The following is a 14,746-nucleotide window of genomic DNA, read 5'->3' on the forward strand; positions in this document are numbered from 1 at the left end:
GTTCACAGGGAGAGGGCTCTGGACCATAAATTGCAAGATCATCCACCCTTGAGGCAAAGGAGCTGCCCTTGGATACCCCTCATCTGTCATCACTGGCTGTGGACCTCGGTGTGGGTGGAGGGTCAAGGAGCTCAGTGTTTGGACCCACTTCTCATCTGAGGGCAGCGGTCTGTGGAAGGAGGCAGCTGTGGGCTCTGAAGAAAATGAAATCCCTGATAGAGGCATTTATCTCTTCAAATTGAGTCTTTAAAATATATGTATTTTGTGCAATATATGTGCAATGCACATATGTATGTCTAAAAGATAGTTAAATATGTATTTCTTAAAAGACATTTAAGAAAAGGAGCAGCATTAAAAAGTTAGATAAGCAGCTATCTTATATATGAGATTGATCCCTATGAAACTGTTTTATTAAACAGTTCTTGACTTAGAAAAACATTAGCTTTACCAGTTTCACATTGTTCAACCTAATTGTTGGTCTCATCCTTTAATTTGCTTTGTTATCCTTTTATTTACTCCATGTAACAAAAGCCATATATGAAATCTGGCATTTATAAAATCAAGTAGTCTCACGTTGAAACCTCAGGGCAAAATTTTCCTGTATTGCTTCCTGTTTCTTAATGTGACCACTGTTTTTTTTTTTTTTTCTCTTTTACTAAAATTTGGCCATAAACTTGTTTCTGATTGCTAAATTTGTTGAAGTTTACCCGTGTGTGACTGATTGAGGTACAACTAGACACTTGATTAACAGTCATCAAATAATGGTGCTCACTTGCCCTCACATGGTCCAGATATCCTGTGATTCAAATAGAAATCTCTTTTGTGGAAGAAAGATATCTCAGGGGATTAGACCTTTCCTCAGATTATTTCAAAGTATTTATTTAGATCCCACTGGACAATGAAACACTTTCTTAACTTTTGAGATATCCAAGCTATGTGTAAGTTCACTCCCGAAGTATTACAAGTCAAGCATTGGGAGGGACATTTTAAGACTTTGGGATTATAGGATTAGGGATGCATGTTTCTGATGGATCTATTTTCTTGTACAGTGGTTTTTTTTTTTTTTTTTAATCAGTATATAATTTTTTTTGTCCCTTACAAAAATTTTTTTCTTGAATTCCATTTTAAAGATGATAAGCTGTTCTTCTAGTTTTATTTTCACTCGTCTTGGACAGTAGATGTTTTCCTCCTTCCTTTCCAACTTTTATATGTCTTCTCTGTGTGTGTCTGTTATTAAGTGGATATTCTCCCTCCTGATTTTTTATTTTAACATGAGAAACTTCTCTTTGTATCTGAAATTATCTCATTACATGACATTAATTCTGTCATTATTTTACATTTTTCATCACTATAATTTTATGTCTCTTCTTCCCAGTTTTCCGTCCAAAAGACATGAATTTAATTTATTAGTTTAGAATTTATCCATTCGACTTTGTTGTTATGATTTCCTTGGCTTGAGACTCACCTTCGCTTTTATACCCCCCTGTCAATATCCATGTTTTATTTGTTCACTTGGCTCCTTCCATTGTCTTTCATCATGTTGATACCATTCAATTCTAGATATCTATTTCTGGCATGTGGTGGTTATAATTTTTCTCTTTCTTCCATAGTTCTTTTGTGACTTTTTAATGGCAATGATATGCTTATTCAGGGTGTTTTACCTTTCTATATTTCTTGCTGCCTCCTTCTGTGTTTATCACTTGAGTCCTTGATGCAAGAAAGTTTCAAGGTAAGTCTTTATTTGGCAAATATTCTGAGGCCTTGTTTGGCTGAGAATATATTTTATACTTTTGTATTTATATGACATTTTAACTTTGTATCAAATTGTAGGTGATAAAAATCTTCGACAAAGTTGGTAGCATTTTTACCCTGCCTTTCAAAAGATCTCATTCAGGCTTTGAAGTGGCTGAAACCTGCTAATATAACTAAACATAGATTTTTCCATGGGCTTCTTAGCAACCAGTAAATACTCCGCCTATTTTATGATTTGATATTTAGATAGAGAACTATCATAGTATGAAGTTGTGGTTCTAGCAGGAACATAGCAGGGAGTAAAAGAGGACAGCATCTCTAGAGGGGAGATCTTAGATTATAACAAGGCTCAAGGATGCAAGGCTGTGGGAATCAGGAATGACTGCCAGCTACCAAGTTGCAGGGCCTGGCAGGATGAGAGAGCTGGGGAGGGCCTGCTGGTGGGGCAGGGAGCATGGGGGTGCTGATAGCCCAAAGGCGTAGAGCAGATGTGATGAGTGTTAGGAGGTGCTGACATCATTCCTGAAAGGTGAGCTGAAAGATTGAACAGGGAGATGTGGAGATGGAGAAAGAGTCCAAGCTCAGGGAGGTGGGAATGGCAGTTACCACACAGGAGGTAGCCTTTGGCTTGACCTGTAGACTTAGCGTCCTCAGCTCATCTGCCTCCCAGCCATTCATGCATCAGCTCCCTCAAGGAGGCGGCTGGGAGTGTCGGGTGAGGAGAAAGAAGAGAGGGGTCAGGTCAGGGCCTCTGGAGGGGACGGGGGCACAGACTGACCTCATCACAGTCATGCCTGTTCTTCCTCGTCAAAACCACTTCCAAATTTTTATGATATGCCAATTGACATCTGTTGACACACTCCTGGGTTCTGGGATAAATTCCTTGTGACTTGGGAATAGCTAGTTACAATTTAGGAATAGCTGGCGTGGGCAAAGGCAGGCCAGGAATTGTGTGTCACATTGGAATAAAATGGCTAATACCCCTTCTAGTCTATAGAAGAGAGAGAACAGGGGGAGAAAAATTCCACTAACATCATCTGTTGTGAAGGAGACATTTGGTTTATGGTTGCGCTAGAGTGTGGGATACTGAGAACAGCGGGCAAGGGTGCTTCGCCTGTAGTACTAAGCAATTGTGCCCCTTAAAGGATAGAGGAGGTAAAAAAACAGCAAATATGCTTCCTTGTCAATTCCAATTTCAGGTTCCAGAACTTGAGTCCTAAAATATTGTTCGAAGGTAGATTTTGCTTCATTTCCATTCCAACCCGGGAGCTGTGCAGTGAAGAAAGCAAATGTGGTTAATCCCCTCTGGGGAGTAGTTTTTCAGTTGAGAAAGAAGCAATTTTAGATGAAAAATGTGAGTAAACATGGAGATGTGGTGTTTATCTTCAAAGTAGGCTGAATGCACAGATGGAAAAAATACCACCTGCTGCCCTTTCGAAGGTGGTCTTTGGAGGAGAAGGGGATTCTAACTCATTTCAAGTCTGGGTCTCCTGGGATTGAAGAGAGAAGGCCAAGAATAAAAAAATAGTATAGTTGTGAAATCTTCAGTAATATCTCCAAAGATCTATCACAAAGATCAAAGCAAAAAATTCCTGTTTTCTTACTGGTGTTAGACTTACTGGTCCTTAGATACCCATATAATGATGCTATGATCAGCACTTAATGGTGAGTTTCCTATAGGCTTATGAAACAATTAACATACCGAATTCCAGCTCAGCATTTGGGCTTCCCTGGTGGCTAAGACAGTAAAGACTCTGCCTGCAATGCTGGAGACCCAGGTTGGATCCCTGGGTTGGGTTGGGAAGATTCCCTGGAGAAGGAAATGGCAATCTACTCCAGTATTCTTGCCTGGAAAATCCCAGGGACAGAGGAGCCTGGTGGGCTACAGTCCATGGGGTTGCAAAGAGTCAGACAGGAGTGAGCGACTAACACTTTCACTTTCACATGAGGATACTCAAGTGAATGCACGAAAGAATGCTGTGAAATTTCATAGTGTTTATGAAACTTTACACACGGATCAAGTGGCACAGCTAAGAACTGATATTAAGGATCCCAGGTAGGATTCCACAGGGAAGTCATTTTTACCATCATTGTAGGTATAACTTCTGCCTCAGTTGTGGCTCAGTGCAGGAGATTCCAAAAAAGGAAGAATTCTTTTTCTATTTTTGTCCTGAGACAGCATTTATCAGTGAACACAATAATACAAGGAGAGAAGGAACTAGAAATCATTTAGTTAGCACCCAGAATTTAAAGTTGAGAAAACTGAGGTCCAGAGACAAAGTGGTTTTCCCCAATTTACATCGGAAGTTAGTAGCATAGACAAATGTGTAAACTTTGGGGCATTGCCTGAAATATTCAATGCTATACCTTTAAATTCTAAAAATAAATATTCAAGCTACTGAAATTGTTTGGTAATTAAAAAAAAAAAATCCCAGGCTAATGCTGATGAAATCTTTAAGAAGTATGGATAGGAGTAGCACATTTCTGACTGTCATGAACAGCTGCATCCTCATAGCCTGTATCATGAACTGCTCTCATTAAGTACAAACTCAGATTTGTCCCAGACAAATTTAAGTTTTTCCCAGGCATATTTTTTTATTTTTTTATTTTATTTTATTTTTTTCCATTTATTTTTATTAGTTGGAGGCTAATTACTTTACAACATTGCAGTGATTTTTGTCATACATTGAAATGAGTTAGCCATGGATTTACATGTATTCCCCATTAAATGCATGTAGTCTAATTTCCTTTTTTTAAAAATGGAAGTATAATTGATTTATTATACAATAGTTTGTTAGTTTCATGTGTACAACAAAATGATTCAGCCATATGTGTATATATATGTATATATATAAATTATTTTCAGATTCTTTTCCCTTATAGATTATTGTAAAATATTGAGTATAATTTCCTGTGCTGTACTTTAAGTCCTTGTTGTTTATCTATTTCATATATAGTGAAATGTATCTTCTAATCCCATAGTGCTAATTTATCCCTCCCCACTCCCTTTTCCCTTTGGTAACCATAAATTTGTTTTCTATGTCTGTGGATCCATTTCTGTTTTGTATATAAATCATTTCTATCATTTTTTTTAAGATTTCACATATAAGTGATATGATATTTTTGTTTCTCTGTCTGGCTTACTTCGCTTAGTATGATCATCTCTAGGTCTATCCATGTTCCTTCAACCAAGCATAGAATCTTGAGCAGTAAAATCAATCAGCTAGTGCTAACATATTATAAGCCCTGTCCTCAAGCAGCTTGTAGTCTTTCTGGGCAATGAGACAGATTCCTATTTAACAGGCTTGATTTATTTAATGAGCATTTTCCATTTGGCTTCTGAAGTGGAGCTGACGCAGGCAAAATGCCTGCACAGTGTTTCTCTAGCCTGGGTTCCTGATTTTCTCACTCATTTGGTCCATCCATTCTGATATTTCTCCCTATTTTCCCATCAGCCCAGTGGTGAGTAATTTCTTTTTAGCTAGTCACCCCATATGAACTCTGTCCCTCTTATGCTATTAGTAGGATTATCCTGTGGAATCTACAATGTCGATGTCAGCCTCTTGGGAAGAGATTCCTTCCTTCTAGACCAGATCCAATTTATCTGTGATGAACCCTCATAACAAGATGAACTTGTCCTTCAAACACATTATTTTGTGTTTGTTTCTACTTAATCCTGATTATATAGTTAATATCTGCTTCTCCCGTTGCGCTGCAGTCTCCAAGAGGAGGAACAATGTCTATTCATTCACTAACATCCAGCGAAGTGTCTGGCCCATGAACACTTACTCAATAATATCCTTGGTAGGAAAGTATTTAATTACCCAACTTCTGTGTAACTTAATTAAGAACTTTGAATATAGCTCATTTCAGTTGTCAATAGATAAATATTTGAAAAACACATCGATTCCATCAACTCATACACAGATCTTTTCTGGGGTCTGGCTCCTCAACCTCTGGCATTGTTGGCCTCACCTGAGACCCATTAGATGTGCAGGCCCCTCCTCAGACCTGCTGTGTCAGAATCTGAAGTTTATAGGACTTACCAGGTGCCTCCTCAGTGCTGGGATATGCTGTGAATCAGGGAATAAAATCTCAAATGTTTTATTTGGCCAGGCAGATCCCCTAGGTGAGTGAAGTAAGCCAGAGTTTTAGGTATAAGCACGATCCTAGGTGATCTCTGATCCTTGGCTTCCCTCAGTGGGAGCGGTGGGCACTGTGTGGCCTGGAGATTAGCTTCATCTAACAAAGGCACTGCTGTGCAGATCAGGGTGCCTGAAGGCCTAGTGTTGCCGGCCCCTGGAGCAATTCCAGAGGAAAAGACACACACCTGACGTGGAATCTGTGGACTCAGAGACTGATGACTAAATTCAGTTCTTTTTTAAATTATTTTTTCCCTTTTTAAAAATTGAAGGATGGTTACTTTGCCATGCTGTGTTAGTTTCAGAGGTGCAGCAGTCTGGTTCAGTTATTCATATATGTACATGGGCTCCCCCAGGGGTCTCTGGGTAAGGAATCTGTCTGTCATGCAGGAGACACAGGGGGGCGCGTGTCCGATCCCTGGGTCAGGAAGGTCTCCCGGAGGAGGGCATGGCAACCCACTCCAGTATTCTTGCTGGGGGAAGCCCAAGGAGGAGCCTGGCGGGCTACAGTCCATGGGGCGACTGAGAGTCAGACACGGCTGATGGGACTGACCACACACGTGTATGTGTACCTATATATTCTTTTAAATCACAGGCTGTTATTACTTGTTTAATTATAGGCAAGATATTGAACATGGCTCCCTGTGTATACAGCAGGTCTTTGTTGTCTATCTGTTCTATGTACAGTAGTGTGTGTCTGTTTACCCCAAACTCCCAGTTTATCACTCCCTCCCACCCTTCCCTTTTGGGAAGCACATGTTTGTTTTCTGTGTCTGAGAGTCTGTTTCTATTTTGTATATAAGTTCATTTATATCACTTTTTCAGATTCCACATATAAGGGGTATCACATTATATTTGTCTTCCTCTGTCTGACTTAAGCTGAAGAATCGTGAGGGATTTAAGCAGAACACACACATCCCATAGAGCTGGTTTTAGCATCCCTAGTTTGTAAAGTTTCTTACCAACGAGAAGACTTTGGGGAATGTAGTAAACAACTCCAATTCTTCACCAATGCGGAATTTCTATAGTTTTGCAAATCAGAAAACACTCTTTCCTCTGTTTCATCCCTTCCCTCTGCCATTGCTAATTTATTTATTCAACACACACTCTTTGTCTCTGCTGCGTGGCCTCTGTACCAGGTCCAGTCAGCCTAAAGGTGAATAACGTCGAATAGACACGGTGTCCAGTAGCTCACAGTCTCACCATGACAACACTGTACTCAAAAAGCAAAGAGCTCTATGTAGGTGCCCCTTTGGTAATTGTCATGTCTATTTTGGAGAGATGTTCTTAGGTTTACACTCTAGCTTGAGTGGCTCACAAATCTCAGTAGGAGACAGAAGTAGGGGGGATAGCTTCCTGAAGATGAATAGCGTGAAGGAAGTTTACAAGAGGATGCGGTTCAGCTAAAAAGCAATCCCGAGGAGTGAATTCTGAAAAGCAGGTCTAGCACCCTCGGCAATTTAAAAATGGGAACATTTCTTGCCGCACTTCCTCAGGTTCGTCATTTCTGGCAGGTGAGAAAATCTGCTTCATCTTTGAGCAGGAGCGAGAGCTGTTTCATAAAAGCTAGCGCTCTGGATGTCATTCCTCAGGTAGATTAAGACTTAATTAAGTGATTTCACCACATTTGGCATAGTTTCTTTTTCCTTCTCGCTGTTGGAGTCTCTTCAGTTGCTTGGAGGGGATTTTTATCTGTCTTTGTCACAGAAGTTAGCCCTGGAGATGCAGTGACATTTATGAAAAAGCCCCACACTGGTGACAAACGCTCCACAAGGCTTTATACTTGTGTGGTGGCAGCTGTGATCAAGAGTGTAATAAAACTCAACCGAAGGTTTCATTCAAATACCGCTTGTTGATTAGCCCCCAGTGGGGAGTGAGCAAAGGTCTGGTGAGTGTTATACAATATCTGGGACTGGAGTTTCCATCTGGGATGAAAGGATGTTTTGTCTCACTTCACCAGAGCTTTCCATTTCATTGATCTGTCTATGTTGAATAAAGGTCTGATGATAAAACTAATAACTTTTCAGGGTTTTTTTTTTTTTTTTTGAGACAAAATAGTAATTTGTTCTCCAGCACATTCACCACCAAGTAAACAGGCTGGGAGGACTCTCTCTGTCCTCCTGTAACGACTAACTCCCTGGATAACACATCATCCATCTATTAATATATGGGATATATTTCAATGTTTGTGTCCTCATTCTCATTCTGACTGTGACAGGATGTCCCTCCATGTTTGTTGTCCTCACGTGACATTTCCTGCTCTCATGGTTTACAAAACCTCTGTATTCAGCATACATACCCCTCAGCAGGACAGTGAGTCCCCTACATGCAAAAGAGTTCTGTTCAGAGAGCGGGTCATGAGTCCAGTTTGTTCTGAAGTTCAACACAGCTAGACGAGGTACCCAGCTAACACAATCGGCTACATAGTACTGTACTGTAATAGGTTTATAATACTTTTCACCCAATAGTAAAAACAAACAAAAAGAAAACATTATTTAATCTTACAATACAATACCTTGAAAAGTACAGTAGTCTACAGTACAGTAGCTGGGATACAGGGGCTGGCATCGAGTGAATGGGCTAGAAGAGTTACTGACCGGGGCGGGTGGGGGGGTAGAGAAGGTGGGAGATGGCAGAGATGCAGGGTCAGCAGCAGGAGAGGGAGGCACGCTGCAGCATCCTGACACGACTGGACGTGCAAGCGCATGCACAGTTGGTCCCGGCTTTGAAAGTTCGCAACTCGGAGGTTCATATGTAGGAGGCTTACTGTATTTCCCTGGAACATTCTGTGATTTTTCCTCCCTAATCAACAACATTTCAACATGTCGACCCGACACTTCTTCACTTACCCTGGAGAGTAGGGGGATCTAGCGTCACCCAGGGAAACTTGACTTCATTCTGTTCTCTAAGGTACCGCTTTCATTTAAACCTTTGTCTTTATTCTCTTTCTCTCTGATTACCCACCAGTCTTCCAACCCCTCCTCCCCCATCTGTATTCTGCTCTTTAGCCAGGACGATGTCTTTTGACGTGACAATCTGATTGCATGTGCCCCTTTCTCTCTTGTAGATTCAAGGACTTCTCACTCTTTAGAGAATGAAGCCCAGAATCCTCTTCTGACATCCAAGCTTCACTGTCTTGCATCTCTTGCATGGAGACACCCGTTGCCCCAGACACTCTGAACTGCTTCTGATCTCTGAACTGTACACTCTTGCCTTTAGCACCTGTCCTTCCCTTTGGCAACATGGCACACACCCTACTCCCTTCGTTTGTCTGCCCCCACCCCCACCTCCAAGCATCTTCCCAGTGGCGTGTTACCACTTTCCGCTGCTTTGAAAACACCCTCTCCAGAGACTGTCACCCAGACTCCAATCATGACTCTGTTACTTACTAGCTCCAGACCTTGAAGAAGTCATTATCCCACCTCTTGCTGCTTTTGTTTCATTTGTGAAACAGGGTAAAATTAGTGCTCACCTTACCAGATTGCTCTTAACCCTATATAAGCAAATGAGTGAGTGAGTGATGTCGCTCAGTCGTGTCCAACTTTTTGCAGTCCCATGGACTGTACCCTGCCAGGCTCGTCTGTACATGGGATTCTTCAGGCAAGAATATTGGAGTGGGTTGCCATTTCCTTCTCCAGGGGATCTTCCTGACCCAGGGATCGAACCCGGGTCTCCTGCATTGCAGGCAGATTCTTTACCACTTGAGCCACCAGGGAAGCCTATATAAACACACACATATAATGAATTTGTCATGTGAGGAAACTGTAAATTATTATGACTTACTCCATTAACAATACCACAATTTGTATGTTTTTAGTTACATTGAGGATAATAAAAAAGCAAACCTACTGGGTCCCAAGATCATAAATAGAAGAAAGCATTCCAAAGCCAAATATTTGGGGATTACCAGTTAATTAGAATCAGTTGTTTGCTGTTATTTTTTGTTGGTTAAGATAGCTCATACGTAGTTTTTGAAATTCCAAATTAAAATATATTTTAGGATTTAAATGAATACCTATATTGAAAAAATAAAATGTAAAATAGATATCTGATAATTACTCAATTGCTTTTCCAATGTCAGTTGAATATTTTATTGGGACAACATTTTCAAATTTCAGGATCTTTATCCTATTGTAGCTTAGGAGAATGGAGATTGGCATTTGTACAGACTCTGATGATTCATATAATTACCATACCACTTAGCCTAGGTATGCTTAAATTTTGCTGTCTCCAGGACTTAGGTTTGAGTTTTGAAGGGGTACATAGCATCTGATCCTAAGCCAGGTTTAGGATCTCAGGGGACCCTGATCAGCAGGAGAGAGCAGGTGCTTTCAGCTGACTTTTAGAAAGCTGTTTGGATCTCTAGTTGGTTTGGGGCCAGATCACACTTCCATTTAAAGCAATGGTCTCAGGATTCTCGGAGCCCTGATGTTATGACACCCAGCGTTTCTTACAGTTGGGACAGAGTGGGATTTAATAAAGCTATAGCTTTAAATAAAAGCAGGCTCCACTCTTGAAAATGGGTTGGAATAGAGGGAAACTTCAGGAAACTTTAAGGAGATGGGACTTCCTTGGCCTCCCTGGCAGCCACTGGTGATGTCCTTCTGGGACCAAGGCTGCACTCCTGGGACTTTCTGAATTGCCTTGGAGCATCAGGAGCTGGTTACTGATCTGATGGTTCACTGACCAAATCAGGATAAGAGAGGAAAGGGCAGCCAATTATTTCCATAGCCGGGATTTGCCAAGGATCATAGTAGAAACTGGGGCATTTCTGGGAAATCAAGTATTGTGGTTACTTTAAAGCTGGAGTGAGGAGAGACGGTTAAAAAATAAAGGGAGTAAACAGATTTGTTGCAAATGATTGCCTTCCCCTTGCCTGTGTCCCTCATTCTGTCTGCCTGTCTTTTTTGCTTGCATATCTATGACTTTTTTCTTTCCTAATAGGTTTAAGGGTATGTATAGTGCTCAGAAAACCCATGCAATAATAAAAAAAATTCATATAAAAACCAAAGAACCTCCCTCTGTTAAGGTGTCACTATGTTGCAAACTGCATTATCATGTATCATAGTGGCATCTGGTAATACTGCAATGTTTATGAAGCCCTTGTGTTTTGAGATTCTTTATGTTTACAATAATGCACAATGTTTTACATTTCATATAGGCATTAACTATCTGCAGAGGCATCTGCGTTGCTGGTCTGAGCATGATATGTCTCTTTTGCTTTGGAGCTTTTCAATTTGAGGATCGTTGTGAAAAAAATAGATTTAACTTCATTTCCTCTCTCCCTTAACTGCCAGTGTATGTTAACCATTCATTCATTCAGTAAACATTTAATAACTGTCTATGCTGTGTGCCAAGCACCGTTAGAGTGTATGTGGGACACGCAGAGAAATAAGATGTGGTTTTAGGCTCTAAGGATTCACCATCTGCTAAAAATTTTTTCTATGTTAAGAATATCTTCCTTTGTTTTTACTAACAATCAAATCTTAATGTTTACACTTGGTAGAATCTACTATGATCAGCAATAATATACTTGCATCATCATTTAACTGCCAACTTAAATTTAAACTTTTATCTCTCCTTACCTCTATCTCTGATCACATCCTGGGCGTCTTTTCTGTGAAGCTGAGTCATCCAATGATGGCTATTCCGGAACATGAAACCCTTGATTCCAAAGAGGTAAATGTAGAATATAATTGAACATCCGCTTATCCATCTCCATGTAATATTGGATTGTAGAAGTAAGTCAATCTTCTATTAAAAATTAATAAAATCTGTTTTATTTTAAAGATAGAATGAACTGGCCTACTCTGTGTTGTTCAAAAACATCTGATAGTTAAGGAGTAAATTCTTGCTTCTCAATGTGGAAGGTGGTACTAGAGGTGCCCATGTATGTAGCACTTTGATCACAAACTACTTCTATCTCATCTATTTTTATGATTTTTCTCTCTGGATTCATTATGTGAAGCCATTGTTGTTTTCTTTTTCTAGAAGGTCAGTGAATGTCCCATAATATTTATAAGTGTCTCCTAGTCAGAAATCCCAGGACCTTCTGGTAGTTCAGTTTTCCAACCCCCAAGTGAATTTTGCATATGGCGGGTAGCATGCAGGCAAAAGTGTGCCATCTCAAATATAGCTCTAAATTTCATTCAAATATTGAGCCACTTTCACATTTTGATCTGACAGAGAAAAATAAATGAAAAGGCCTTTCTCATTTTTAAAAAATGCTATACCAAAGGGGCAAGAAAAAATTGTATTAAAAATTGAATTTTCTGTCGAGCAAGAATAATTGAGCAATATTTTCTTCTATATCCCTTTAGGCAAAGTAGTAAAGGTAAGGGAAAAAAGTACTTTTTTAAAGGACTTGTCTTTATGAAGGTAAAAAGTGAATTCATTCATTCATTCTAGATACCCTTACAAATTAGTCATGCTCAATTTTGTAGCCTCCAAGTTTAAATATATATATATAATACAATAATGCAAAAGAGAGATAAAAATAATAAAATACCAAATAAAATTATAAATGAAATCTGAATTTTTCCCCAAAGTATATTTTCCACAATTTGGGGCATATTTCATAAACTGACATCCCAATTTATGCAAATTTTGAAATTTCTAACATACAGTATTGATGTGTTCCTTTGCTATAACTTTAGTTATTAATATAAAAGTATGCTATAAATAGGCATGGATTTGTATCCTTGACCATATCTCTGATTTTTTTAGAACCAGGATTATTGGTGTAATGAGTATGCACATATGGGAAAATTTTGATACATGTAGCCAAGTTATATTGCTGAACGATTTTAGCAATTCTTCTTATCAGAAGCCTGTTGGTTTCTGTGGACACATGCCAGCATTAAGAATGATTATAATTACCAATTTATTGAGAGTTTACCATATGTTAACGTGCTATGCACTTTAGATGCATTGTTTTACTTAATCTTCAAAAAACATCGTAAGTTGAGTATTACTTTTCCCATTTTACAGAGGAGGAAACGGGCTGAGGGGTATCCATTTATTGATAATCTAAAGATCATATGATATCACATACATGGAATATGTATGTGATACATATCTACAATATGTAGATACATCATATCTACAATATGATACAAATGAACTTATTTACAAAACAGAGACATACTCGTCGATATAGAAAATCACAAAATTAATAAGGGAAAAAAGAGAGGAAGATAAATTGAGAGGTGGGGATTAATAGATACACACTGCTGTGTATAAAATAGATGAACAAGGTCTTACTGTATAGCACAGGGAACTATATTCAGTATCTTGTAACAACCTATAATGGAAAAGAGTATATGTATATATCATACACACATTCTTTTTCAGGTTCTTTTCCATTAGGGGTTATATATATTATATATAATATATTAATATTATATGTATAACTGAATCACTTTGCTATATACCAGAAACGAACATTACATTGTAAATCAAACTACATTTCAATAAAAATAAATATATATCAAACTCAAAAAAAAAGAATGTTTTTGATAATTAAGCTACCATTTTAGGCATCCAGTGTGCTGTATTTTACTTAGTTATACTGGCACATATAGAGTGATTTAATAACTTTTGACAGTTTCTTATTCTGTGTGATCAACAGTAATATTTACCTGTGCATTTTCCCCAAATCTTCGTTTTGGTATTTATTTACCCTCAAAGCACTAAACAAGAAAACTACCCGTTTTTATAAAGCAATTCTGACCTTATGACCATATGATCTAGTGAGTAAAGTGTGCTAGTTACCAGCCCAGTGCAAACACACTCATGGGAGGACCTTGATCAAACCTCAGAATTTCCCTCTTGGTTTTCTCTCATTTCCTAAAGACAGCAGCCTGCCTTTCGGACTACCAGATTGCTGTTTCTTTTGCTTGATCCTGCTATTTGTAGGCACTAGTTGTTCAAATTAGTTCAGGAATTCAGTTAAAAACAACCTCAGATGTACTTGATTTAATTTCATCCTTATTTTTGTAAGCCCTATACTTTATAAAGTCCATTTGAAAGGGCTCCCCTTGTGGCTCAGCTAGTAACAAATCTGCCTGCAATGTGATTTAATTTTATCATTATTTTTGTAAGTCCTATGCTTTATAAAGTCCATTTAAAAACAGCTAACTCAAAACAGTTCAGCTGATCATCTGGGACAGTGGTTCTTAGCTCTGGCTCAGCATTAAAATCTCCTGGGACTTTTTTTTGAGCCTTGCCCAGTGGCTTGTGGAATCTTAGTTCTCCAACCAGGGGTCTAATCTGTGGCCCCTGCACTGGGAACAGAGTCTTAACTACTGGACCACCAGGGAAGTCCCCTCACAGGACTTTATAAAGCCCTAAGAGTGCACTTCCCTTCTAGGAAAATGGAATCAAAAATCTCTAGAGGTGGGCAAAGGCAGGTTTAAAATCTCTGCCAGTGATTTACATGTACAACCGGAGTTGAGAGCCTCAAATTCTAGCTGCTTCATTGTCATCTGGAAAAGCCAATCAAGTCAATCTTGGAAACAAAAATTTGAAAGTAAAAGCAAAAGAATCATAAAAGAAATGTTGCTTTAGGGAATGCTTTGAATTAATAAAGATTTGGGTCACAAATTCTTCCTGTCTACTGTCATAGAAGTTTAGCCTATACTGTAATCTATGGTAGATTACTTTTGAGAGATTTGTTCTACATTGAGATTCACTGTTACTGAGTTAATAAAACCTAATATTTTCTGTTTCATTTGACATTCTACACAAGGTTTGGAAAATACTTAGACTGGGGCTGGGCATAACATCTGATGTGAACTAAGTCCATGGGCTTTTGTTGTTCAGTTGCTAAGTTGTGTCTGAGGAAGAAGAAG

The 14,746-nt window shown here is 39.0% G+C and overlaps 1 protein-coding gene across 22 annotated transcripts in view; it reads left to right on the forward strand.

Moving 5' to 3' along the window:
• MLIP (muscular LMNA interacting protein) overlaps positions 1-14,746 on the forward strand; it is a 299,319-nt gene that overhangs the window by 275,059 nt on the left and 9,514 nt on the right. For 18 of the 22 annotated variants that reach the window (XM_070456693.1, XM_070456691.1, XM_070456692.1 and 15 more), the window contains one exon: positions 11,520-11,635. The exons of 2 other annotated variants lie outside the window; for them this stretch is intronic. In XM_070456693.1, coding sequence (XP_070312794.1) covers positions 11,520-11,594 — 75 coding nt within the window. In that variant the 3' untranslated portion in view covers positions 11,595-11,635. The remainder of the gene's footprint in view (positions 1-11,519; positions 11,636-14,746) is intronic. 2 more of the 22 variants (XM_070456688.1, XM_070456675.1) reach the window with 1 other exon arrangement.

The sequence above is a fragment of the Odocoileus virginianus genome, chromosome 27 (assembly GCF_023699985.2).
Source record: "Odocoileus virginianus isolate 20LAN1187 ecotype Illinois chromosome 27, Ovbor_1.2, whole genome shotgun sequence".
In the NCBI taxonomy this organism is placed as follows: Eukaryota; Metazoa; Chordata; class Mammalia; order Artiodactyla; family Cervidae; genus Odocoileus; species Odocoileus virginianus.